General features: G+C 32.2%; 3 protein-coding genes and 1 long non-coding RNA gene across 4 annotated transcripts; all 4 read left to right on the plus strand.

Moving 5' to 3' along the window:
- Nucleotides 1-2298: 2298 nt before the first annotated feature.
- Nucleotides 2299-16043, plus strand: LOC111709436 (uncharacterized). Its single transcript, XM_023483096.1, has 17 exons — nt 2299-2403; nt 4402-4448; nt 6333-6396; nt 6821-6892; nt 7806-7915; nt 8323-8397; nt 8925-9051; nt 9222-9310; nt 10100-10157; nt 10592-10640; nt 10791-10882; nt 12015-12113; nt 12413-12536; nt 13977-14087; nt 14730-14826; nt 15288-15347; nt 15938-16043. The coding sequence occupies exons 2-17, from the start codon at nt 4402-4404 to the stop codon at nt 16041-16043; spliced, it is 1380 nt and encodes a 459-aa protein (XP_023338864.1). The 5' UTR covers nt 2299-2403.
- A 1007-nt stretch (nt 16044-17050) lies between these two features.
- On the plus strand, nt 17051-18060 carry LOC111709443 (uncharacterized). Its single transcript, XR_002766861.1, has 2 exons — nt 17051-17222; nt 17650-18060. It is a non-coding gene; the product is annotated as an uncharacterized LOC111709443 (long non-coding RNA).
- A 1183-nt stretch (nt 18061-19243) lies between these two features.
- LOC111709438 (ubiquitin carboxyl-terminal hydrolase 16) lies at nt 19244-22082 on the plus strand. Its single transcript, XM_023483097.1, has 6 exons — nt 19244-19459; nt 19623-19751; nt 19920-19994; nt 21117-21209; nt 21506-21567; nt 21851-22082. Exons 1-6 carry the CDS (start codon nt 19367-19369, stop codon nt 22080-22082), a joined length of 684 nt encoding a protein of 227 aa, XP_023338865.1. The 5' UTR covers nt 19244-19366.
- A 1132-nt stretch (nt 22083-23214) lies between these two features.
- On the plus strand, nt 23215-24924 carry LOC111709435 (ubiquitin carboxyl-terminal hydrolase 16). Its single transcript, XM_023483095.1, has 4 exons — nt 23215-23380; nt 23589-23838; nt 24203-24277; nt 24602-24924. The coding sequence occupies exons 2-4, from the start codon at nt 23683-23685 to the stop codon at nt 24860-24862; spliced, it is 492 nt and encodes a 163-aa protein (XP_023338863.1). The 5' UTR covers nt 23215-23380; nt 23589-23682; the 3' UTR covers nt 24863-24924.
- The last annotated feature ends 1740 nt before the right edge of the window (nt 24925-26664 follow it).

Raw genomic sequence — 26664 nt, forward strand, 5'->3', positions numbered from 1 at the left:
CAGACTCTAATGAAAACGCATAAATAACTTCCAGTATATATATTTCCTATAACTTATTACTAGGGGGTTCAGAACATGAGTCAATATCGATATCACACGTGTAGATGTTTTTTGAGTACTGTGCCCCGTATCCGTTTTATCTCATTCTGTTGAATCTTGTGGAACTTGTTTAACGCGGCCAGGCATCGTCTTCCACAATATTTAGGTTTTTTTCAGAGTCAATTTTATTTTGCTTAATAGTAAACTTTAAACTTTGCCACAAAGCTGGCATGAAATATAATTGTTTTTTTTAGTATTCTCTCGCTATCTCTATCTATCTATCATACTGACTGTATCTATCTATCAACAGAACTTATCTTTCCTCCCTCCTTCTGACTTTAGATGCCAGTTTTTGTTGCAAACTTTTAATATTAATTTACTGTCTGTACTCTGAATGCTGTACACGTAAAGCAGTACAGAATAACTGTACATGTCATATATCAAATTAAAGCCCTTTCAAAGGGCTACCTAATGACGCCAATATGAATTTTGGTTAAAGTATGCTGGAATTAAATAATTTTTGTAAAAATATCGTGATTATACTAAAATTGTTTTTATTTGAATAAACGATTTAAAACGAGGAGTACTAGACCTGAGCTGGTAACTTTAGAATGGATAACCTTTAATCCCAACTACTTAATCCGAATATCTACTGTGGAAACTTTCAATTTCAGTCCTTAATCAACTCTTTTTCTCTCTTTGGATAACCGTACATTATTTTCTCCAATGAGAGTGCAGGAATATAGTTCGTAAATTGCATTGACCAATGACAGCCTTGAAAATTAATTCTATCCCATGAAAGAAATCCTCATTTTTTTTTAAATCAAGAATTTGTACTTTGTATATTAATCAGTGAAGAAAAACATTTAATAATACGTTTGAGATTCTTGTGTAACCAATTTTTACTAATGTATTAATAAATAAATGGGTCAGAAATTAATTGAAGGCCATTCCATGGTCAGGAATCCAATTTGTTGATCTAGAAATTTAATCTCATGATTAACATAATTTCCAGATTATGATTTCTCGATATTAGCAAAAACAGAGGATTAAACAAATTGATCCTGATATCCACCATTCTAAAGATCCCAGCTGTCTATTAAACTCGAGATTTGACATCTAACTTAATTTATTTGAATAAAAGGTTACAGGTAAAAAAAAGATGACCGACGGGTCGGTCACTAAACTAGCACAAATATATTTACATGGTTAAAGAGCAAAAGGAGAACTACTTTATTTTTCGTTACGTATAAGTCTCACAAAAAGTACAAATCCTTATGAGGGAAAGTTAATCTGGGGGGCCAGATTTTCATAATTTTCCCAATAAACAGCTTTGTGACAGAGAATGAGCAGGTTGGCCGATGGCATGAAAACGTAGATAGGACCAGCGAGGGAAGGCAACCTCTCCCGCACAGCTTCCGAACCTCCCCTAAATAGTCTTCTGGGAACAATCTTCCATTTATAATCGTCAATTTCTGCGTAAAACGGGACTAATTTGATTATTTAAGCACGGTAGTAATATTGACTCATAATTTGCATAATTTAATGAGTGATTTTAAGATGGATTTAGTATAATGAGTCAGTAATTGAATAATCATTAGACTTTGTGATATTTCAAGATGCAATACTCAGTCAAATTTGTCAAAAATTTCATTGTAAAACAGTTTAAGAATTTAAAACACAAAATATTAATCTTAAGTACAATTGAAAAAATGGTTTGAGTTGGGCTTTTTTGCGTGACGAGGCTGGATTTTTTTAAATCACACTTTTAAGGCCCTAAATATACCATTTAAAAAATACTTTTGCCCAAAAGAAGGGTCCAAAAATCGTATTACTTCTGCAATAAAGCGTATAATATTTTTTAAAGTTAAAAGGGACCGTCCTACAAAGACATCAAATTTGACCTCGCCTGCGGGCCAAGGATGGATGTCATTTCCGTTGCTGAACGTGAAAGGAACATATTTTGTGTTGACAGACTATTACAATTTTATAGCATTTGGATTCGCAATTAATTTTCGGCTAAATAAACTAGCACAAATTGCTCTTTAGAAAATCACCAAGAATTCATAGAGCAAAAATAAAAATTTTTCTGAACACCCAAAGATCAAAAAGTAAAGTATAAATTAATTAATTTGCGGTGCCGACTGCCGGTACCTGACAAAAATTAACACAAGTGCCTTAGATCCTCATGGACAAGATCCGACGTCCAAACAGTTTTAATGTCAGTTTTAATCTCTATGCCACTATTTTTATACGAGCATTTTCGTTATCATGTATTTCAGATTCAGCAATATTAGCTTGGCAAGGTCTGGTAGTTGGTTGGGTCTGGTTGTTCCTGTAGTGTGATTTTCTGGAAGTGAGGAGGTAAATTTAAATAATTTGTTGCCCAATAGCCTCAGCCTGTCCTAGACGCGGCACTTGAAGGCCACCATATTGATGTTTACAATATATCTTGCAATGGGGTGAAAGCTGCAGTACGATGTTTTTTAGTTCAGTTCCAGGGTCCGTCATAGAGAAAGATTTTTTGTCCCCCCCCCCTGGCCCTCTCCCTCTGGTCAATTTTGTACACGACTACTTAGTTTTCCAGCAAAAGTATTATTTTTTTAATTTTATTAGTTTAGGTTAGGTGAGGTTAAGATAATTTCTGGGCCGAAAGCTATGCCCAGAACAGGCTAGGATACCGAGCGCTGCGGCTAGGGGGCCGAGCGCCGTGACCTCGACAGGCTACAGGGCCAGGCGCTGCGGCCACACGGTCATGTTTAACGTTTGAAATCCATGTACAAAATTAAAAGGATGGGGGGGGGGTCCTAAAATTGATCCCTATAACATTACCTACATCCAAACTAGAAACTTCTCACAACAAACATCTTTATATATATATTTGGCCTGTCTGTTTGTTTGGGTGTCTGATTGTTTTGGTGTCTACATATTCGAGAGCATAATGGGGGTCAAAATGGATGCCGGTTATTGTTTATGTTGTACATGTCTTATGTATTATGACCAATATTATCGATGTGATACTTAGAGACAGATGTACAAAATTGATAAGGAAGGGGGGGGGGGGGCAAAAATCTTTCTCTAGAAATATATATAGTTTCTATCACAAATTTTTGGACCAAATGCCTGTACAAAATTTTGTTTCACAAAGCGTAAAATTTACCCAGTTTTTTGGCTATGGCCGCCGATAAAGGCCAACGCTCAAATTGCACAACCTATTCATTCCCTAACTATTGCAGTTCTAAAAATTCAAAAATAAAAAATATCAAGAATTTAGAAATGGTGAAATTGAGTCATTTTTAGCCTTTAAAATTCAATGTGTCCCATAGTTGGTCATGTGGCCGCAGCGCCCGGCCCTAGAGCCTGTCAAAGTCTCAGCGCTCAGCCCCCCTAGTCTGTTATTGCCACAGCGCTCGGCTAAGAAGTTGTACTAACCTAACTATGCTTAGGATCCGGATCCGTTGGATCCGCAAGATTTTGGCTTCCTGGATCTGGAGCCGCAAAAATATGCAGTTCCACGGATCCTGATCCAAGCGGTAAAATATCAATAAAAACTGCCAAATAAATATTTTTTACTCCTTAAACCCAAATCTAAACTTATGAAATAGAAGGATTAAAAAAATTTCCTCATTTCTGATTGGTTCATTAAGTTTCAGGCAGTGCTTAAGATCCATTTAATTTTGATGTGGATCCGGATCCTGGATCCGCACTGGAAAAAATGGATCCGAATCAAAATCCGGATCCAGGTCATTTCAGTAAGATTCAATGAATTTTTAAACAAAAAATAATTTTCAAATTTTTTGTTTTATTATTTTTGCACATTTTTTATCCTTACTTGATGAACCTTTCAGAAATGAGGGAATGTTTATTATCTCTTTTTTGTCAAAAGTTCAGGTTTTGGTTTTAGGAGTAAAAAAGGCTTTTTTTGCAGTTTATGTTGATACCCCTTGGATCCACATATTATTGCGGATTCGGATCCAGGAAGCCAAAATCTTGCGGATCCAACGGTTGTAGTATAAAAATAAGTGACAAAAATGAAACAAAAAATTTGTTAATTATTTTTTGTTAAACAAATTTCAGTAGATCCCAAAGAAATGACCTGGATCCGGAATTGGATCCTGAACCATTTTTTTTCCAGTGCGGATTCAGATCAGGTTCCGGATCCGCATCAAAATTAAATGGATCCTAAGCCCTGCACCTAACCTTAAAATAATTTTAAAGAAGTAATTTTGCTGTGCAGGATACAGATCAAGATCCGCACCAAGATAATTTGATCCTAAGCACTGCGAAATTTAATGTGCCCAGTTTGTTTAGGGTAAAGTAAAACCATACCTGCGATTAAATCACTGTCAATGATATATTTAGATGGAGTTCGTAAGGTCTAATGGAGGTCATGTTCTGGTGAAGGATGGGTAAGTAATGTTTTTAACAAAGCTCTCTGATCATGTAAAATTGTTTTAACTATTTAAACCCTAAATATAAATCACATCGAAAGAATTTATGAAATGTCTTAACAATTATTCAATGGGTTTAATACTTTTTTCGTAAATCACAGTATTTGCGAAAATAAATAAAGAGCTCAACTTAATGATTTAATTAAAAAAAAAGTATTTGCAAAATTCCATTTTCAGAAAGTGAAGAATATGAGATTTCATGAAATCGTTGATGTATTAAATATTTTGGGGTTTAACTGTAGTTAAGCCTTAAAAATGTTAACATAGCTGAAAACTAGAAATTGAGGATATTGAGATCAATGACTGGTCTTCTCTTTTTGTTAATCTCAAAACAATTTAATCTTTAGTTAATTGTATCCTGAGAATGTTATAAAATTATTGGCGTTTATGTGGAATCCAGAAAAGCCCTTTTTCACATGCTAATTAATTAGAACTAATTTGTTGGAATCTCCAAGGGACATCGAATAAGCGAAATACAGGGTGTCCCAATAAACATGGGAATTCAGTGACGAATTCGATATCGTCTTTTCAAATAATTCTTTGATTTAGTATACTGATACCTACTGAGAAAGCTGTAATCTGCAAGAGTTTCGTCTGCCATGTTCACATTTTGTTAGTTTATGTTTTGACTGCATACGGTTGTACTTAGTAAAACAAGAAAATTGCAGTAACAGAGTAAACTTGTCCGTCTTCACTGTTCTTGCGGAGACATTAAAGACACATCTTAGCTGTCTTTTACCCTTTTCATAAAATAAACTCTAGCAGATGTAATAATACTATGGCTTTTGAAATTAGGTTGGACAATGCTAATTAATACTTAATCAAAACAAAGACGATATCCAATTCGTCACTGAATTCCCATGTTTTTTGGGACACCCAAAATATATGGTTTTAGATAAAGGAATTTTGAGAGTATCCAATTCTAAAGTTCATATCAGTGTCGTTTTTGTAATGTCTTAGTCATCTTTTGAAATTCACATTTATGATTTATGAAACCATTAGCATTTAGTAAAGCTAAAACTATCCTAACCTGTGTCCGAATCTAATAAATTTAAGCACCGGCTTAAATCTGCCCAAAACCGGTTTCAATTGAGCGTTGGCTTATTTTTTAAAAAATTGAATAAAATTTTAGTGGAACCAATGATAGTTGAGCCACGGCTTGAATTTAATTTTTTTAAATTCGGCCTCTGAAAACCTAAATATATTAAAGCTTCTATATAGCTATACATATATTTAGGTATATTTACGTAAAAATTTGTTTGCTCAATTTTTTGGCAAAGAATTTGCGTATATTTTAGTATTTTTCTGTCTTTATCACACCCAACAGTTTTTTAAGTGCTTAGGTTTTCCAAACACGTGTTTTTAGTACAAATTAGTGCTCATACTTTTTTCGGTTTTACATATTTTTACTAATTTTTTCGGTTTTTCTTTACTTAAAAAATTGTATTTTTTAGAGTTTAAAGGTTTGAGACAAACCTAAATTAAGTATATTTTCGTAAATTTCATGCAATTTCTATTTTTTTTGGTACGTTTTGGGTATTTTATTTTCTAGTATTATTTGAATTTTATTCTGTGATATTTTTTATTGTATATATCATATACGTACTCTTTTTTAAGTATTGCCTTAAGAACTTATGTTCAATGAACTTTTGTCATTTGGGTACAAAAATATACTTAAAATCTGGTAGCTAATTTTTTGATGGGCTTCTTTTAACTGTTTAAAGGCGTTAACTGCATTTTTACTCCATTTTTATGTTCCAAAAAATGTATTAGTTGTTTAGAAAAAAAGGAATTTAAAAAAAATTATTGTTTAAACTTTTTTAAGTAAACTCCATATTTCAGGAATCTGTGGACCAGCAAAAATACACGAAACGGGAAAACTTATTACAACTGCAGAGCTAGACTGGTAATATATGATTATCTATTGATAAAAAATTCAATATTTAAGCGGTTCCAAGTGTATTACAGTTAGCTGCCGTGTTAACTGTTGAGGCGTTTCCTTAGCACCTAGGTGCCAATTTACTAAACATAAGTCACTATTTAGGTTATTTTTTTACTAGTCTGTTAGATAAATCATAAATTTGTTTAGTATAATAATGGCTATTTTGACAGAATTAGATATAAAGATTTTTTCGATTTTTTTGGATGACGGTCAAGTTTTTACATTTTTTAATGACAAGGAAATTCACGAAATTCACCTCATTAAGAATACATTTTGGTCAATGATAATATAACTTTATTGTTCCTAATGTCATAAATATCACTTGTTTCAAATATGTTAACAATCCCTTCGGAATTTTACCATTATGAAATTAAGTTCTTAATTTTAGTGTACAGCAACGATTACGCTCTTGGATATTCAAAATAAAGATGGACCGATTCCTGCAAATGCCTTAATAAGGGTAAGATCTTTTATATTACAGTTATGTTTTATTCTCTGTATCTGTGACTTAATATGATATGTCCCAGAAGTGTTCATTTGAGAATATGTCTATCTGTCTAGCTATCTGTCTATCCATCTGTATATCTATCTGCATGTCAGTTTATCTATCTTTTTATCTATCTGTTTGTATATCCTATCTGTCTCTCTGGTTATCTATATGTCTATGTATCTGTTTCTCTGTCTATTAATCTGTCTATCTATTTGTATGTCTGTTTGTCTATCTATCTATCTATCTGTCTCTTTATCAGATCTGAGAACATCCTCTCAGGTTTCTTCCGTTTATCTGTAAATCTTATCATTTTTAGTTTAATATTAACTTTCTTTTAATTGAGTGTGCAACCCCTGTACTACCTCCCACCTGTTAATTTTAATTATATTAGATCCTAAATCTACACTCCACTCTTTTTAATTATAACTTAGTCTTATGTTTGTTAAATGGCCTAATTTACACTGATCTAAACAGTTTTAAAAATTAGAATCAACGTTCTCTAGTTCTCTGGTTCTCTGGTTCTCTGGTTCTCTGGTTCTCTAGCTCTCTAACTCTCTTAACTCTCTAGCTCTCTAGCTCTCTAGCTCTCTACCTATCTAATTAAGAGATGGCGGGGAGAAAGAGGTGGTTGGGAATGGGGGGGGGGTGATACAGTGTTGAATAATATTTTTAAAAATGGTTTTATTTCTCTTAAATGTACGGATTGTAGGGATTCTTTTCGAAAATTGTACGGATTTTTTCTGAAAATGTACGGATTTAAAAAACAAAACAATATTTGGCCACCCTGTAGTTAGGAGAAAGTACGGAGGGGGGGGGGGGGGTTATAAACTGATTCTGACTTGTTTAAATATAAATTTAATGGACAGAAATATAAATGTTTTAGGTTGGAAGACCTCACAGTGCCCATATTCTTCCTTACGGGGAGATTGCTAATCTGAAGTTCATAGCAGACGTACAGCAACGTCTGGCGGTTGACCCTTCGAAGAAGCCAAGGTTACTGTCCTATCCTACCTTAAAAGTGGGAAATTATTATTGTTTTTACATGATAAGTGTTCTGAGCTCCCTCCTTACCAAGAAATTCTGTATTTTCAACATAAATATATCCATTTTTATTTTAAAATAATGATTCAACAGATATGTATTATGTTGTTCTTAAGTACCAAAAAATGATTTGAAATAAGCTTGGTACATTATCCACTTCATATAAGTCGTCTCATTCTGAAAACTTTATGTAAACCTTGAATTTAAATGGAAATTAAATTACTCTTAATTAACATTTAGAAAGGGTTAGAAGTTAAACAGGAAATATTCAGATAGTGTTAGATAAAATTAGAGGTGTGGGAATTCCTAATAATGTATACCCCAGTAAGAAAATTATATTTTGATAAAATTTTGTTCAGAAGTGCTTGGCATGATGCAAGTCTGGCGGATCCAGTAACCTTTGCTGCGCTCACCACCACGTTCGAATCCTCTGCGTAAGTGGAAATTATTCCAAATAAATTTTAAAACCATTGGAATAATAGCAATTAGTTCAATTTGTTTTAAAACTTTTATTATCAAGTTTTAAATTAAGATCAAATGCTTTTTACCCCATTAGTTTTCCGGTGCGCTTGTTGGGCTGGTACATAATGATCTAAATTAGATTTGCTGAATTTTCATATAATTTGTATTATTTTCTTGCTATTTTTTGGGTTCAAGTTGTCGGAAACGATGGAGATTCAAATTTTTGAATAAATTGTAACTTTTTTCTCGCCATTTTTGGGGTTATAGTTGACGGAAACTCTTAAGAGATTAAAATTTTCAAATTTTCTCGTTTTAACATTTTAACTCTAGTTTTTATGCATCACATGACTTATTTTCATTTATTTAATATTTGACCATTTGTGGAAGTTATTATCAAAGGAAGGTCAAAATNATTAAAAAGTAACTTTCCTTTGGCTTAACTTTAGCAAAGAAAACCCTTTCAAAATAATATACACCCCAGTCATTCAATGTATTTCAGGTCTGGTCTGTTGAAGTATAGAAGAGAATTTTACCCTCCAACTCCTCATGCCCTCGTAGATGTACAAGTGATGCCTGGGACGTGGGGTTCCACATCTGAAGGCGAAATCTTCCACAGGGAAACTAATGTAAGAGATTTTAATTTAGAGTTTAAGGGGGGGGGGACTATAGTGTATGGAAAAGTCAAAAGGGTCTGGCCAGATGATACCATTGAAATTTTAGCCCCTATTAACAATTTTGGGAGGATGTTAACAATGTGCATATTTTGAATGCAGATACCTTATTTAAGAATGTTTAGCTGAACGAGAGATATGTACTGTTTGTCTCTGATGAGGGTTTGCGAATTTTATCTGAAGCCCAACACCTCAATATGGACGGAACTTTCAAGTACGTATTATTAACAACTAATTTTAATGAACTAACTAGGCCTCATGTGACCCCACGTTCCCCCACCTACTGACATTTTGATGATTGGTTATTTCAGTGATTAAAACTTATTAACTAAATTAGTGTTTCGGATCCGTATCATTTTGATGCGGATCCGGATTCGGAACCAGATCCGGGGATCCGCATCCGTGATGATGGATCCGGATCCTGACTCTGATACGGATACGGATCCGGATCCGAGGTAACTTTTGATTCTGTGAATCGGATTTTCCCTATTAAATGTTCATTAATTCATATTTATCTAATATCTAAATCTTAATAAAGTATAAGTTAATGTCTAAAAATCTAAATTAAAATCAATATCTTTACGTCATTTTCGTCATGTAAATAATACATTTACGAACCATTTTGATTTATTTATTATTCCATGGTTTTGGTTAATTTTTGGCGCTACCCGGATCCATATCAACGTTTCCTGATACGGATCCGGATCCGACAAGATCCGGATCCGACCAGATCCGGATCCGGATCCGAAACGCTGAACTAAATAGATCATTTGTAACCATCTATAATTCAATAGCATGGTAACTATTTATTTACTCGAATTAATTTAAGTAATATTTTACCCAGTTGGAATTTACACCTTCTCAATGATATACAGGGTGGCCAAAATGTACGTATTTTAGTTTTTTAACCCTAAAATAGTAAGGATTGTCCGGATTTGTTGTCTGACCTTTGTACCGTCCGTTTCATTGCTAGTACCATATATTAATATATTTATTTTTGCAGATCCCGACCCGACACTATGGGTATTAACCAGCTGTTCGTGATTATCGCTAACTACAGGGTATAAGAAATAAGCAATGAAAGACAACAAAGAAATAAATAACTGAAAAGATTACTTATTTTCTCAATGATAACAATCCATTTTTATTTCTCAGGTTGTTCCTCGACAACTAATTGTTTTACTTAAGAATTTTTGTTTCATTTTTTGCATTATTTGATAATTTATTAAAAATCGAGTATCCATTGAAATAGATGATTTTGAAAGATTACTTTGTGCTCAAAACTCGGTAATTATAGATGCCGGTCACTCACACTCATTAAGGATTTTGATTTTCTGAACGAAGAAAAAATATTTGAATTTCTTATTCCTTATTTTTTCCTTAATATGTAAACCCAAATATTGTTGATCCGACGGATTAAGTTCCTAAGCACTGAAAGAAATCTTTGATAATGATGTTTTTGAATTTATAGTTTCTTGAATTATTTCTTTATAAGGGGTTCAACGTGCCCTGTGTATACTGTTTGATGTCGGTTAGAACTAAAGGTAGAAAATTATTTTTTTCTCTAATTTATGTGTCTGTTAAATATTGTTTTCCATTTTGCTTAGTGTTTTTACATACCATTGAAATTTTTGAAAAATTCAAAGTATTTTCATTTGGTTGAAGTCAACATACAGAGTAAACTTTTATTTAAGAAGCGTACACTGCTGTGTTAACCAAGATTACAGAACTTGGAGTTGCAATCGGTCTGCAAATTCAGCCCCCTCTTATCATCATGGATTTTGAGGTAACTGCTTGTCTAAAGCGTTTTTATATTTTCTATTAACCCTAACGCAAATTTGAATTTTTTTTTGCAGATTCTAAAAGTAGAGCACAAGAGCTTTCTAATGATGTATCATTTGTCATATTTGGACATAAAACATGGGATTTAGAGGGGGGGGGGGTCAAATTGACCACCCCCCAGCGTATCCTGGTTTTCAAGTACCCCAGCAGGGATAGGGTTAAGGAATAGTTAAATCTATTTTTTCATTAAAAATGTTTAAGATCTGTTAAGATATGTAATACCACATTTCACTCTTGAATTAGTATTATTCACGGTATTCAGGGTTGCCAAAATGTATGAATTGTACGGTTTTTTTAAAATTGTACGGATTGTACGGATTTTTAACCTAAAAATACACCTTTTCTTCTTTGACTCAGTTCAGCAAATTTCCTAATTAACTTTTTTCTCCTTGTGCTCATCCTAATTTACTTGTTTCTCCTTGTATTATCATCCTCATTCACTTGTTACTCATCTCATTCTCATTCTCATCCTAATTTACTGGTATATATATGTATGAAGCGTTAAAGATTAAGGGTATCCAATTCACAATTTTTTAGCTCAGAGCTCATAACTTAAGAATGGTGGATATCAAGGTCTGTTTTAGATGATCTTAACATTAATGTAAACTTATTGTAAACCAAGGCTGAATTTAAAGAATTTGAGCCGTGGTTTAAATTCAAGGCCGCGGCTCAAATTCTGTTGGTTCCACTTAAATTTGTATTAAATTTTTCAAGATTTAAGCCGGCGCTCAATTGATTCAGGTTTTTGGGGGATTTTAGATGCGGCTTAAATTCATTTAATTCGGACACCGGTTTAACAATTTTCTGCGTAAAATTTTCTGCTTTTAATCTTTAAATGAACCAATTTTTAAGTATTTTAAAAGTAAAACCGACACCTTCTTAATTTATGGCGGCTATAGCTTTGATTACAATCTTTTCTGTGCCAAATTGAGATTAGGAAAGGTGAATGACTGAGGGCCACGTCAAGATTTAAAATGGTAGGAGGCCGAACCTTTTGTCCTACATTACTGAAAATTACATTGCCTGTGTAATTAATGAGTTTATTATAACATAATGAATTTTTATCTTTTCTTTAGAGAGCAGCATCTGAAGCAGCACAGGATGTTTGGCCGAACTGTAGAGTTCGTTTCTGTAATTTTCATTTCAATCAATCTCTCTGGAGAGGAATTGTGAGGGTAATATTATGTATTATTCATTTATCATCATGCTTTCAATAATTATTCATTTCCCCCCGACATTTATTAGAATTTTAAGTAGAATCAATTTAATTGAAAAGGAATTTTTTATTGTAAAATATTAAATCTCGAAAAAAATAATGTTCATTTTGATCAAAAAGACGAATCATCTACTTGGGGAAGAGTTATAATAGCAGAAGTTTAACTTAAAATGGGCAAATTTAATAGCAGCTATTACATGCTTGCAGTTGCAGCTTGAAACAATAATATAACCACAAATAATGATTTTGTATTCGCAGAACCGGTTGGAAGATGTATATAAACATCCACAGAATCATCCTCATCCTGACGGGTCGGCATGTAGACTGCGTGCAGTATTTAACAAAATTGCCGTTCTAGGAGATCTACCTTTCCAGGTTGTAGGTAAACTAAACAATTTTTTTCTTAATACTAAAATTTAATGGTTATTGTTAAATGTAAAAAAAAATTTTGGCGGTTCGCGCAGATAATCTTACTCAATCCACTTTATAAAAGTAACATTGATAAATTTTACCCAAAAATCGAATTTTTTAATGCAGTAGCATACTTGCACTTTATGTCAAATAAAGAATAAGTATACTTAATTTGTATAAATTAAGTATACCTAGTACATTGACGACAAGAAAATTTTCGAAATTAGAAATTAGGATATAAACAAAGACAATATTTTTTCAAAGTTTTGCAGAGTAGCTTTTATAAAGATTTAAAAAAGTAATATCTTTTTCCTCTTAGAGTAAAACTATTTTTTATGTCACTTAAAATAAATTAAGTTTGTTCACAGATCTTTGTAGTTAATGTCAAATGAATGACTATGAAGGATATAAAACAAGGTGAAAGCTGAAAGGTAGAAAATGAAGCCTTGATGGAGTTTGTAAATACCAGAAATAAGTGGAAAATGCAAATCAAACCCAACTAAAACCAATAATTTGATATACATCATGATATTTTTCTAGGGGGGTNATTAAAAAAATTTACCCCCCTACAGAATCCTCATTTACGCCCCTGGTTCGTGTTTTAGGTTGAAAAATGTTTACTCACCCTGTATATAAAAAAGCATCACGTTGCAAAATGGGTCGTCATTAGACTTTCATTATTTTTTGGATAATCTTTTCTGTACACTGAAATTTGTCGAATCGGCATTCCTTTCTTTTAAATATACTTCACATTCTTTTATCATCTGAATATCTGTATATTTAAAGTAGTAATCTCTAGTTGTCTGTCTGTCTGTTTGTATGTCCGATCATAGTCCAGGTTTTGACTGCAGATAACTTGTTAGAACTAGAGGAATGTAATTAGCTTGATTTAAAAGTTCTAAAAAGAATAGGTTGACTTTTAAAAGAAAAACTTCCTAAGCTAGTATTTTTCATAGAACTATTGTATGTTACTTTTTTATATTATCTATATATATATATAAAAAAAGTTTATCCAATTCTAATATCAAATCTATTATATTTTTTTATTATAAATTTGTTTTTAATAATAGTGTGAAGTAAATTATTTATACTTCTGCATGCAATGTTTTGTTGTATGGCTGTGGTAATTTTTCAGTCGCTGGGTAAATATTTGGTAGAAAATTAGTTCCTTAAAGTACCTTAGATTTAAGCTGACAATATGTTAGGGTTAGGTTATTTTGATTGATGAGCTCCCCTTCTTTCCCTTCACTGTCCATCCTAACCTGCCTTCTATAATTCTCGTACCTGCTCTACATTTCTTTTCCATACCATTCCCTTTGCGACCTTATTTCCTTTGCGATTATCCACATCTTTCCTTTTTCAATGTACTTATAAAGCAGGAAGTTGAACTTTGATTTAACTACTAATTTAGGGGTCAACTTTACACTCTATCTTACTCATCCTGAGGTTCTGACCGAAGCTGCGGCCCACCCCACGTTTATGACCTGGATAAACTACGTGAACACAACATACATGAACCCAGGTATTATTTGAGTTTCTTTTTTAAGGGACTAAAAGCTTAATGGCAAGTGTCCCTCCAATAGAAGAGTGTGAACCTTTAAATAATCCTAACATGTATTAAGTATAAACAGTTGCAGATATCTTATAGCATTAATTTGAGCAGCTAATGTTTCTTTTAATAAGAAAGTGACCAACAATGTACAAACTGCTGAAAATAAACCAGCAGGATTTAAGTCAAAACAGAATAAAAAAATCGGAATATATTAATATGCAGGCTTCTGAGTTGAAATCTCAGTTTTCTGAAAGTGCCACCTAGAGATTTTTAATTAAATCCATTTTAAAGAAACTGTAGATATCAGGTGCATTTTTAAGTCTAAACTCAATCGTAACTGAATGTTCAAAGATTACTCAAGATTATTCTGTTTTTTTTGCGATATTTTTAGAACCGTTGATGGCAGGGTCCCCAAATTTTGTGATTTTTTTTTTGACAAGTTAAAAGTTTGGGAATAAAAACTTTGTGCAATTATTGTTAGACTTGTCCTTGCTAAATTTGCTGTAACCGTACTTAAAAAATCTTACCTTTGGAAAATTTCTGACACTCAACAAGTCAAATGTTTGTTTAAAAATATAGGTTATAAGACTTCTTTAACTTTTTTAAGTTCAGGACCTCAGTTCCACTGCTATCGGCCAGTAACCTGGAACTGTTTCAATCGTGATCGCTTTACAAGAACCAACAATGTTTCCGAAGGCTTTAATTCAAGGTAAAATATTTTCCTCTTTTAAACGAATTCTATTCATAATGGGTTAAATTTTCTTTAAAAAAATTATTCCCCTTGTATTTATGTTGTTTTTGAAAATATGTTATTAGATTTAGTGAATTGTGGAATTTAAAAATTGGGTAAAAGTTTTATAGGTTGAAGTGAACATGTCTTTTATTATTAATGAAAAAATTTAATATTTACTTCTGTAAATCGAAGATAATTAATTTTAATCTTTGCACCATAAAAACAAAAACACACAAATTCAACCTATTTAAATAAATACTAAATGATGCATGCTTAAATCGATGTAAATTCTGCTAGTGTCTATACCCCTGAGTGTAATGATGTTCTTTAGACATTTGCCTCTGTCAAATTTTGCCTCTTTGTCACTCGACTCTAGGTTGATTCATATGGCATTAAACGTATTTTCCTAACTAATGTCATAACCACATCTAATTCAGGTTCAACCAAGATATGGGACACAACCCAGAGTTCTTTCGATTTGTTGCACAGTTGAAGAGGTACTAGTAAACTCTTATATAAAACAGCTTTTTTTTTCCCACTCCTCAAATCTACTTATATACCTACTAGTTGAAGGGGGGTGGGGCCAGGATTTTAATTTTTAGATACTTTTTCAGACTTTATAAATAAGCATTCTTTTTAATCCAAACCAACCGATGGTTGAACATAATGTTAAAAATATTATATCCCTGTTAAGAAGACTAGCCGGGATACAATATTGGCAGCAGGGAAGTAATAAATATTACATCCCTACCGAGAATATTTCATCTTGGCCTAAGTGATTTTATCCGTATATACCTGGGACAAAATGAATTCCAGGGTGACTTAATAACATAGTATAATATAGGCATCCAAGAAATAAAATATTATTTCTCACCAGAGGTTAAATGAGTTGAGCTTAATAGAATGGGACATAAAAAAATTATAGAAAGTAAAAAAGGAAATAAGTTTTTGACAATAAGAATTAAGAGGGATGGAAAAATTACCTTTACATAAACTTTTTGTCCTAGATACATTTTCCCGCCTGCACAAGAGGGAAGGGGATTACAGACCAGTATTTTTTTTACATTGAAAAATTCCACTTATTTAGAGAGGAAACACACTCCCTGGGAATTATTCAAGCAGCCAACGGGGGCGTAGCCCCTCCCCCATCCAAGAAGAAGTTTGTTGAGAAGGATAACAGGCTGGCTAGGTAAGACGAAAGTGTTTCTTACTTGATTGAATTCACAAATTAGTCGCATAAATCTCACTTACCTATGTAATAAATCTTTGGTTTTAATTGCATTGTTCCTTTTTAAGTTACCTTTGGGTGTATTGAGGAGACTGGTAAAGGAAACTGATGCTCGTCTTTAAACCCTTTATCTGATTATTTATGTGGACGATATTGTCGTTTTTCTAGGATTTAAAGTGTTTTATCCAGATGATTCATTTTTTTTTAGGAATACAGTAGCAGCAACAAATCCAGTGTTTGACCTTTTAATGACCTCTTACGACCTCTAATGCCCTACATGACTTCCAAAAATTAATAATTTAACTATGGCTTTATGCATATCAATTAACAGCTAGGCACCCCAGGAATACAGTAGCAGCAACAAATCCAGTATTTGACCTTCTAATGAACTCTGATGACCTAAATGACCTCCTAAAATGAAATGTTTTTTGTATGGTTTTATGCATATCAAACGAAAGTTAGGAACCGAGGGAATACAGTAGCAGTAACAAATCCAGTGTAGGAGATTCTTTCTTTGATGCTTCTGTATTCCCTGTGTTCCCTTATGATTTATTTACATGTACAAACATTTTTATTTTGGATGTCATTTTAGGACATTAGAGGTCATTAAATGATCAAACATGGAATTCATTGCTGCTACTGTATTCCCTGGGTTACCCCCCTACATCAAATGTGCCATCTCCACCATCCCCTTTAGTTGTTTTTCGTGGGATATTAACTGTCCGATTTTTACTGTTTCAAATGATTTAAATGAATGATCGCTATAATATTAAAACTTTTCTAGTGAAATCTTCTGTCATAGTGAAAGCTTTGATAAATATTCTTCCAATACATATCTTTTCCTTGAATTAGTTACAACCTTTTTATGTTGGCTGAAAAAATTTCAACTTTAAACTATGCAAAGATTTATTCTGAACAAGACTCGTTTAAATTTTGTTTAATCTTGAGGACATATAATTATTGTTTCAGAAATCCACCCGATGACGATATTGAAGATGGCCAGATCCATAGGTTTCACTTATTCTCCTAGTACACTAACTGTATAGTGTATGTTTGTGTTGGAACAGTATAGTGGTAGGATCCATGATTTACTGCCACCACAATGGACTTTCGGAATGAAACTTAAGTGAAATGGAATGCAAAGGTAAAATTTGACTTATTGGATGCTCAACAATCAGTTATAGAATCATTTAAGGTCATTTTTTTTTGGGGGGGGGGGGGTTAATGACTGATTATCTGCTGAAAAATATTTTTAATTATATCAATTATGCTTATGAATTATTCATTAATTACAGAACTTTATAATTTTGGGATGATTGATTTATAATCAGCCAACAGCACATCGCATTGTGCATTAAAAGCTAAACAAAGTTAAAAGGTCGAAAGCAGGTGGAACTTTGATTCACTTAAGTGTGTACAACTAGTCAAATAACTGCTTTTTTTTCTTTGATGTTTTGGTTAGTTTCCGTTTTATTCAACTTTTTTAGAAAACTTTTTCCAATTTACAGACTCCCGGTGAGTAATTGGCTCAGTTCCGATATAGATGCCTTCAATATGTATATATTTTTAAGAATGATTCTGAAGCTGCTCTACTACATGACCTTGTATCTTCCAGATGAATAAGGAGCAAACATCAGTCTGATGATAAATACTAAAGGACTACAGTAATTTCGAATGATCAGTAAAATTGATATTTCTGATTATCAAGTAATTCTTTAAAACATCTCGAGTATAAATTTTAAATAAAAATTTCCTCTTTTCTTTGAATCATGCATTTCTTAACTTGCACGAAGAGTTACTTCAAGGCACGTTTACAGTGTAAATCAAAAGTTAAATTGTTATCGACCATATTTTGTACAATTTGTAGCATGATGTGTATTGTGTATAATTATGTGCGTTAAATAAAAATTGTTTGATTAATTTTGTTAAGATTGTTTGTACTGCAGGGTCAAATTTTTCTGTATAATAAATGGAGATTTTAATTTAGTTGTTAAATTTATAGTTTAATTTATTCAATTCGTCATGAGAAATTTAGATTTCAGTTTTTAAAATATTGCTGCTGGAAGTAATAAGAATATGCAAAATTTAATGTTGCAACGGTATAAAAAATTATATCAAGAACTGATGGATAAAAGCTAAGCCTTTCCTGATGGATAGCAGCTAGGGTTTAATTTCTGTATCAAGTTTATTATGTCAATACTTTGCTGCTAAACGTATTTAAAGCTCTTTTAAAATGACACATTTTTAGCTTTTGAAAAAGAGCGACAGCTGTCGCATAACTGATTTGATGTAAAATATACCTCCTCTTAGCTTTGCGTGACATGCTGAAAATTATTTAATTGTAGAATATTGCAGTTAAAACCAAATTAATTGTTTGTAAGTATATGAAACTGTTAAGACGAGTAACTCTAGTCCCTAAAATTTGGAAACCATAGGATCACAGTTCTTAACTCTTAACTTAACGGTCGGTAACTCGGGGGCGTAAATTAGGATTTTGTAGGGGGGGGGGAGAGAGAATTTATTTAATGTTCCGCGCGGCGCGCCTAATTTTTTTTATCCCCCCCCCCCTAGATAATTATCAGGATGTTGATTAAATTATTGGTTTTAATTGGGTTTGATTTGCATTTCCACACAATTACAATGGCTTCATTTCCTAACTTTCAGCTTTCACTTTGTTTTATATTCTTCATTATAATTATTCATTTTACATTAACTACAAAGATCTGTAAAAAATTGAATTTATTTTAAGTAAGATAAAAAATAGTATTACTCTAAGTGGAAAAGGATGTTACTTTTTTTGCTAGGGGGGGGGGATATTATTTTGAAATGGTCTGGGTAACTGACCCAAAAAAAGAGGAAACCGATCAACAAACTGAGAATTGGATTTTTTTTTGTTGAAAACCGGAAACGGACCCAAAAAAGCAGGAAACCGATCAACAAACTGAGAATTTACAACTTTTTTTGGAAAACCAGAAACTAACCCAAAAAATTAGGAAACGGACCCAAAAAAAGAGGAAACCGATCAACAAACTGAAAATTATAATTTTTTTTGAAAACCGGAAACGGACCCAAAAAAAATTTATATTGTATTGGAGATAGTGCAGGATATTGATAAGATCTATATTTACACATTTGAATTTTAGTGGATAACTTGACAATGATCAAATATGCATAGAGGATAAAAATAATTTACACTTGAAATTGATAAAAGATTGCTATAAAGTAGAAATATCTGCAATTAAACATAAATCTAATGGTCTCTTGTCCTATCTGTGTAATTTGAGATCAATGGAAATAATGAATGAGAAGCAGTACACGAATCCTAGTTTTGCCCCTAAGATGACAGAAGAAGAGTTGAGCCATCAAAATAATATAAACAAGGAAAGATAATATTTCATTAGTCTCAGAAAAATTGCCATGATATTACTGTGGTATAATAAGTATTAATTAGTTTTATGAGATCAGAGTAAAACGTAAATTTCTGTAAACTTGGATTTTAACAAAATTAAAGAACTTTTTGTTTAGTTATTATTATCTCCTGTAGGTGAAAGGCTTGACCAACCTGGGAAATACTTGTTTCTTTAACTCTGTTATGCAGTGCCTGTCCCAGACCCATCCACTCACCCAGCTCATTACAAAACAGTCAAGAAAAGGAGCTCATTTTAATCCTCAGGTGTCTACATTTTATTTTGAATTATGTTGCATAATGCATACTGATGACATAAGATATAATTCAGAATTTATTTTTTAAACTGTTCTATATCTACGTTTCGGCACCTAGGAGCGCCGACCCCTATTTCATTGAATGATGGGTTGTCCTGTAATAATAATAATAATCTAGGTACTGAAGTATTCTGGAGAGAATGCACTATCAGAGGATGAGAATGATAATTTGACAGTAATCCAACTAAACAAGGCAGGATTTAGTATTTACAATGCAGATTGAGTTCATGTGTGTAATCAATTTCTAAAATTGTATTGAATCCGATCGAATCCTTGAACTTTTGGCACCTTAAATCATTTTTTGTTCAATTTAAAGCTTTAAAGGGAGTGTTTGCGAAAAATGAAAGGGAGTATATGCTTAATGCGATAAAAAGCGCTTTTGATCGCTACTAATCTTACTTCTATCTGTTGCGTCTAAGGAGAAAATTGTTAAAGACGTCTTATAATGAATAACTTAGCGCCCTTACAAATTGAGAAAATTGCAACATACAACTTAGACCTTAAAAAATCAATTTAATTTCAAAAAAATCATTCAGATATTACAACCTGTAGTCATCGATTATCTTTCGCCACATTTGTATATAGTTTAAATTTTAAAATATTTTATTTCTTAGATAATGTTTTAACGGATTTCGAAAAATGTGAGCTGGTGCACGGCATTCTTAGATAGTTGCGCAAGCGACAAGAGAAACAATCAACTTCAAAACAAATTAATTAAAAAATATTATAAAATATTAACTATTTACAAATGTCGCAAAAGATAACCGATGACTATAGGTTGTAATATCTGAATGATTTGTTTGAAATATAAATGATTTTTTTACGGTCGAAGTTTTATGTTGCAATTTTGCTCAATTTGTATGGGTGCTAAGTTATTCAGTATGAGACATCTTTAACAATTTTCTCCTTATAGACGCAACATATAGAAGTAAGATTATGAGCGATTAAAAGCGCTTTTTTATTGCAAAAGCCTATACCCCTTTCATTTTTCGCGAACACTCCCTTTAACAAATATAGAATCCCTGCTGAAATGTCAATGGCCAAACTAATAAGGATAGAAAATGTTGCATGTTGTGTAAGTTAAACAAATAATTACTTTTAGAATATGCTAATTTTTTTCTATTTGCTCTATCGCAGAATTATAACTTTTTAAAAATAAGTATTTTTGGGAAATACATAACTTTATTTAGGGAAAGATGGTAACTTAGAGAAAGTGTTCTAAATAAAGGCAAATAAAAAGCATGCAAGTTGGTCATATTTTTACCATAGTTTCATGTATTCTAAAATATATCCACCACATTCTAAATACCAAAAGGGAGGACCAATGATGACCAGTTTGGCTGCTTTCCTTAAAGAAATGCATTCTGATGTTGAAGAAACCATAACTCCATTAAACTTTTTCAACGAGGTTATTTATTTTATGTTTTTAAGCATATCCAATATCCATCTATATTTACTAAAGCCTCTAAAGATGTTCGGACATAAATCAAATGTCTTAAATAATTTAAAATTTTAACAAATGAAAAGATAGATTTGGTTGAAGGGTAAATGTTTTAATTCTTAATTTGATTATAGAGNCTGAATTCAGTTCATGAACTACTCGCAGTAAAATCTCCAATAAAAGACTTGAACAATAATTGTAAAAGAAATGGGTGAGAGGCAATCTGGAATTTAACATATATGTATAAAAGATGCAATGTTCAGGTTGTTAAACAATTTCCCAAGTTTGAAGGAATGCAGCAGCACGACAGTCAAGAACTTCTTAGGTAATAATCATTTCAAGTCAAGTCAGTCACATGATTGAGAGTATAAACAGTTTTGCTGAAATTTCACGCAAAAAAAAATAAAGAACATCCTCAAGGATAAACTTCATGATAAGCAATAAGCAAGTTGTATAAGAACTTATCACCCTTATTTGAATTGAATGACTTCTCTAGTTGAACTTGTCAGCACTGGAGAAGTAATTTAATTAGGAAAATAAATTTGAACAAACTAAGAAAATCAGCTTAATCGATACTATTCTTTTACCTTGATTATTTTTCATCTCAGAGATTTAATGGATGGGTTGAGGAGTGAGGAGGTCAACAGACAGAGGAGTGCAATCCATAAACATTTTGGGTTGTCGAAGAAAACAAATAGAATTGCTGTTCCTGAAAATGTTCAGAAGAAGTTAAAACTGTACGATAGAGCTCAAAACCATACTCTGCTGGATAAAATATTCTCAGGGAACCTCTGCTTAAATATCGAAAAAAGAATTAGGATTTTTTTTAAAGCAAACTAGGTATTATTTAATTTCCAATTCAGATCAGTTCTCAAAATAAAATGGTCAATGTAGACAAGGCGCATAATAAATTAAATATTTATTTGAGAAATAACAAATTTAATATTTGAGCGGTGGTTTTATAGGACAAATGGTGTCTACAGTAGTCTGCGAAGAATGCCATTTCTCAAGTATAACATATGAATCATTTCTTGATATTAGGTAGATTCAGAATGACTTCTACTTCTTATTACACACATTATTCTTAATCACTTCCTTGTACATATATTTCTTATTCACTTCTTCCTGATCCTGCAAATAATTCAGTTACTAACCAAATGTTTGATCCTTAAAATTGTATATTAATATCTCAAGACAGGAACATCAGATAGAACTTTCATGGGTCGCAATCACAAGCTGAAGTGATAAGCTTTCAGCCTATACCCCCTTTCATTTTCCTTTACAGTCCCTTTAATGAGGTTAAGAAATAAAGGATTTTCATAACCATTTTTATAATAATTATTCTACTTGCTATTTATCTAATTTCCCTGAAATTAATATAGAGTAAAATAATTTTGTGCAACCTTTCTTTTAATTTGTGTAAACATTTATTTTTCAGTCTCGTGATGTTATCTGGGATTTTTAGCTAATCGTATTTGTTTATACTAAAGTGAACTATTTTTTAAGAACATGTGAAAACATCACTTAATTTGTCTTCATATATCATTTACGATATTATTGTTTTATTTTTACTTATTTTCTTCATCACATTTTCTTCATCTTGTACCTCTCAAAACAAACAGTTTTCTAATTTTAATCAACAACATTTTTGTTCAATTTAGTTTACCTGTGGCTGAGGATAAACCTAGTAAACATCGGCACCACAACTCTGATCCTAATCTACCAACAGCCTATGAACCTGTGATAGACAAGTCTGAGAATAGCAGTGACCAAGATGAATCGATTTTTGTATTTCTGCATAAGAAACAATTGTCATAATTTAACACTTTTCAAGTTAGGAAAACGTAAATATAATACAAATTTAAATAATTTTAAACGGGCATACGCCTCTTTAAATGAAAGGTAATTTACAATGAAACTCCCTTAAATATAAAATAAATAAAAATCCTGATAAACAAACATTTTAAAAAAAACAGCTTACATGTAGCATCTTTATTTAAAATAGCAAAATTATTTTTAAGGTACGTTAGGAGCGCAGGCAGAAATTGCTCCTTGAATTCCTGTTTAAACCAGTTCACGCAGTCTGAGCTTTTAACAGGGGTAAACAAATGGGCATGTGAATCTTGTACAAAACTTAGGTACAGTATAAATTTTCGGGATGCTTATGTAAACGACTGTTTATTCTGTCCCATTGCTATATTTCCTTTTAATTAATCTCCTAATTGTTGTCATTTACCTTTAATCTTTTTTTTGGTATTAATACAAGATTTGGATCAAAATCAACATAAGTTATAAAAATTATTCTTTGCACGAGTAGGCATATTTATTTAAAATTATTTTATTCAGGTCTTCAGAAGACAGAAGTGATGATAGCGAAGAAAATGCGACTAATATTGCTTATTCTACTGCATCTAAGCAATCGCTTATATTCTGTCCTCCTATGATCCTGACCATTCACATAAACCGATTTGTTCAGACCTTAAGAGGATTTGTTAAACAAACCAAGCATGTCGAATTCCCTGAAATGCTGGACCTTGCTCCCTTCTGCTCCAGTACTGCTATTTCCCTTCCCAACATGCTTCCACACCAAAAAAAAGTAGGTCACTTATATATCTACAGATGATAATATTTTCTACAATCTTTTTTTACAAAAATAATCTGGATTTCGAACATTTCGCAATAGCATTAAAAAGTTTAAATAGGATAACTAAAAGATAACTTGCAAAAATACATAGTCAATAATGTTGTCAAAAAATGAAGAGTTATTCATAATAATTTGTGACGAGACAAAAAATTCTTTTTGATACGTACTAATGTTACGATCAAAATTGACCATCTCGTCAATAATGGGTGAATATGTGTTCAGGAATGGTACAGTTAGTACATAAATATTTGTTCCAAAACTTGAACGTTTTGTGCATGTACATTGTATATGTGATGAGCTGTATATATTTTTTTAGGTGTTATACAGATTGTACGGTGTCGTGCAACATTCCGGAACAATAGAGGGTGGCCACTATACAGCCTTTGTCAAGGTACAAAATTAACTTATGACTTGACAACTGACCTACAAGGAAATGAATCCAATATTTTCCGACTTCATATATAAATCAAATCAAACGAAAATTAGATAAAATTTTATTTAAGTAACATTTTGGAGACTTTTTTATTAAAAGAAACTTAGATTTTTTACAAAGCATTCAAACTTTATTTTCCAATCCTCATTTTTTTAACCTTCTGGTTTTGGTCTAGCAGAATTCCCAACTTTAATACTAAAGTTATATGATACCAAGTTGCAAAGTTATTAGAATTAGAAAATTAAGTTGGAGATCTTATCTTTATTTATATTTTTTTCTAAGGTGCGTCCAGCAAACACATCAGAAAGAAACATGTCAGACTTCTTCTCTACGCCACTAAGCAGGGTAGAGGATATATCAAGATTCCAATGGGAGCTCCAGCAGCAATCCTCAAACAAAGCTCAGTCGACAGAGGTGGAGGATGACAGTGTGAACCAGCCTCAGCGATGGTTCCACGTTTCAGATTCTGTTGTCAGCGAAGTTACAGAGGAGAAGGTTCTCAAGGCCCAGGCTTATTTATTATTCTACGAAAGAGTTGTGTGATATATTTGTTTATTCATTTTCTTCTAAGTTTATTTCCCAACAATAAAATGTTTATGAAAGTACTTGTTAAGGTGCATGCTTTATTTAATTTTTTTTTAAGAGAGTTGGATTGTTTTTTTAGAATGAAATAAATTTTGTACTAAAAATATTTAAACCAGCTATTAAAGCAACAAAATCTTAGTTTTAAACCAAGCGGTTGAATACAAAATTCTTTTTAAGAAAAACTGTTTTCCAATAGTTTGAATTTAAAAGATGTTAAAATCTTGAACACAGCGGTTGAAAGAGAAAAGTTGTTGAACAATTTAAAAACGCCAGTTGAAAGCAAAAAAGTTGCTGAAAAATCTTAACATTAGCGGTTGAAAGTTAAAAAGTTGCTAACAAATCTTAAAACCAGCGGTTGAAAGCAAAAAAGTTGCTGAATTATCTGAAAATGGTTGTAAGCAAAAAGTTGCAGAAAAATNAGTTATGATAGGAAATTCAAAAAACAGGCAAATAGAGATTACTATATAATGAAGCACTAGATTGGGAACCTGTCGTTGCCTGGAGTTTTCCCTATAAAAGTCAATCCACTCAACTTAGAAGTTTTAAACCAGGATAAGAATATTCCCCTGGTTATTTCAAGTTCCCTAAACAAATTTGGGGCAAATCGGTCCAGGGGTCCATGAGTTATGATAGGACATCAAAACCAACAAACAAACACAGACTACTATACTTTATATATATAGATGTACTGCTCTATGGCAAGGGGTTAACATTTTATCAAATAATAATTTGCAAAATTTAAAAATTAATTCTGCTGAAGAAAGTTTACCCTGCTCTCCTTAAAGAGAACTGTAGACATAATTTAGGTAAATAATTAAAACTTTTTTCTGGATAAAAGAATATTAAACCAAATCTGATTAAATAATAAATAAGGATGCTGCAGATCTGTTGAAATATTCAAGGAATTACTTAAAGGGACTGTAAGCGTAATTTCAAATGACCCTCCATTTAAAAAGAAAAAAAGGGCATCGCATTTACGACGGCGGAAAACCAACTCTGGCGAAGATTTAATGTTAGCTGGGAAACCCAGCAGTTGAAGCCAAAAATAAACGGCTTAACATTTTTAAAACCAAAAAAACTAGATTTAAACCAGGCGTTGAAAAAACTTTCTAGAAAACTTTTTTGTCAGTGGTTGAAAGCAAAAAGTTGCTAAAAAAAATCTTTTAATCAGCGGTTGAAAGTTAAAAAGTTGCTGAAAAATCTAAAACAGCGGTTGAAATCAAAAAAGTTAGCGGCTGAACAAATTTTAAATTTGAGCAAAAAAGATGCATTTCTTATTCTGAACTGCGTAGAGTCTAGGCTAGATCTCAACCGCTGGTTCAACCGCTCCCGCTGCGTTTTTTTCTCCAAAGTATATATCATTCTGATTATTCTCATGTAAGTGAGCACAATATTTCAGTATCTAACAGTGGTCTTCCTTCTTGAGCACAAAGTTATTACCAACTAGTCTGAGTTGTCCCTATTTTTCAGAAATATGTATCATTCCAAGTGATAAAATAAACCAAACTTACTCTGAGATTCCTAGAACTAAAATATTTAACAATTGCAGCATACCCCACATGAAGAAGGGAGGAAAAATTACTAAATTAAAAGAAAATTTGTATACAGTGAAACCCTTAATAACGAATACATCGAAAGAACTCATCAAATGTCGTATTCTTCACTTTCTAATAATGAAATGTTGAAGATATTTAGTTTTTTAATTAAATGATTATATGGAACTCTTTAAAACTGTTCCCGCATATTCATGGCTCTTTATT

This window comes from Eurytemora carolleeae, unplaced genomic scaffold (assembly GCF_000591075.1).
Source record: "Eurytemora carolleeae unplaced genomic scaffold, Eaff_2.0 scaffold966, whole genome shotgun sequence".
Taxonomy (NCBI): Eukaryota; Metazoa; Arthropoda; class Copepoda; order Calanoida; family Temoridae; genus Eurytemora; species Eurytemora carolleeae.

What these genes read in the sequence shown, in the direction of transcription:
- LOC111709436 (XM_023483096.1), top strand. Translation starts at nt 4,402, where the DNA reads ATGGAGTTCGTAAGGTCTAATGGAGGTCATGTTCTGGTGAAGGATGG. An exon ending in AATATGGACGGAACTTTCAA is followed by an intron (nt 9,311 to 10,099) that starts GTACGTATTATT and finishes TTATTTTTGCAG; the next exon opens with ATCCCGACCCGACACTATGG. An exon ending in TGATTATCGCTAACTACAGG is followed by an intron (nt 10,158 to 10,591) that starts GTATAAGAAATA and finishes TTTCTTTATAAG; the next exon opens with GGGTTCAACGTGCCCTGTGT.
- LOC111709435 (XM_023483095.1), top strand. Translation starts at nt 23,683, where the DNA reads ATGATCCTGACCATTCACATAAACCGATTTGTTCAGACCTTAAGAGGA. An exon ending in TGCTTCCACACCAAAAAAAA is followed by an intron (nt 23,839 to 24,202) that starts GTAGGTCACTTA and finishes ATATTTTTTTAG; the next exon opens with GTGTTATACAGATTGTACGG. An exon ending in ACTATACAGCCTTTGTCAAG is followed by an intron (nt 24,278 to 24,601) that starts GTACAAAATTAA and finishes TTTTTTTCTAAG; the next exon opens with GTGCGTCCAGCAAACACATC.
- LOC111709438 (XM_023483097.1), top strand. Translation starts at nt 19,367, where the DNA reads ATGGAAATAATGAATGAGAAGCAGTACACGAATCCTAGTTTTGCCCCT. An exon ending in ATCAAAATAATATAAACAAG is followed by an intron (nt 19,460 to 19,622) that starts GAAAGATAATAT and finishes TATCTCCTGTAG; the next exon opens with GTGAAAGGCTTGACCAACCT. An exon ending in GAGCTCATTTTAATCCTCAG is followed by an intron (nt 19,752 to 19,919) that starts GTGTCTACATTT and finishes ATAATAATCTAG; the next exon opens with GTACTGAAGTATTCTGGAGA.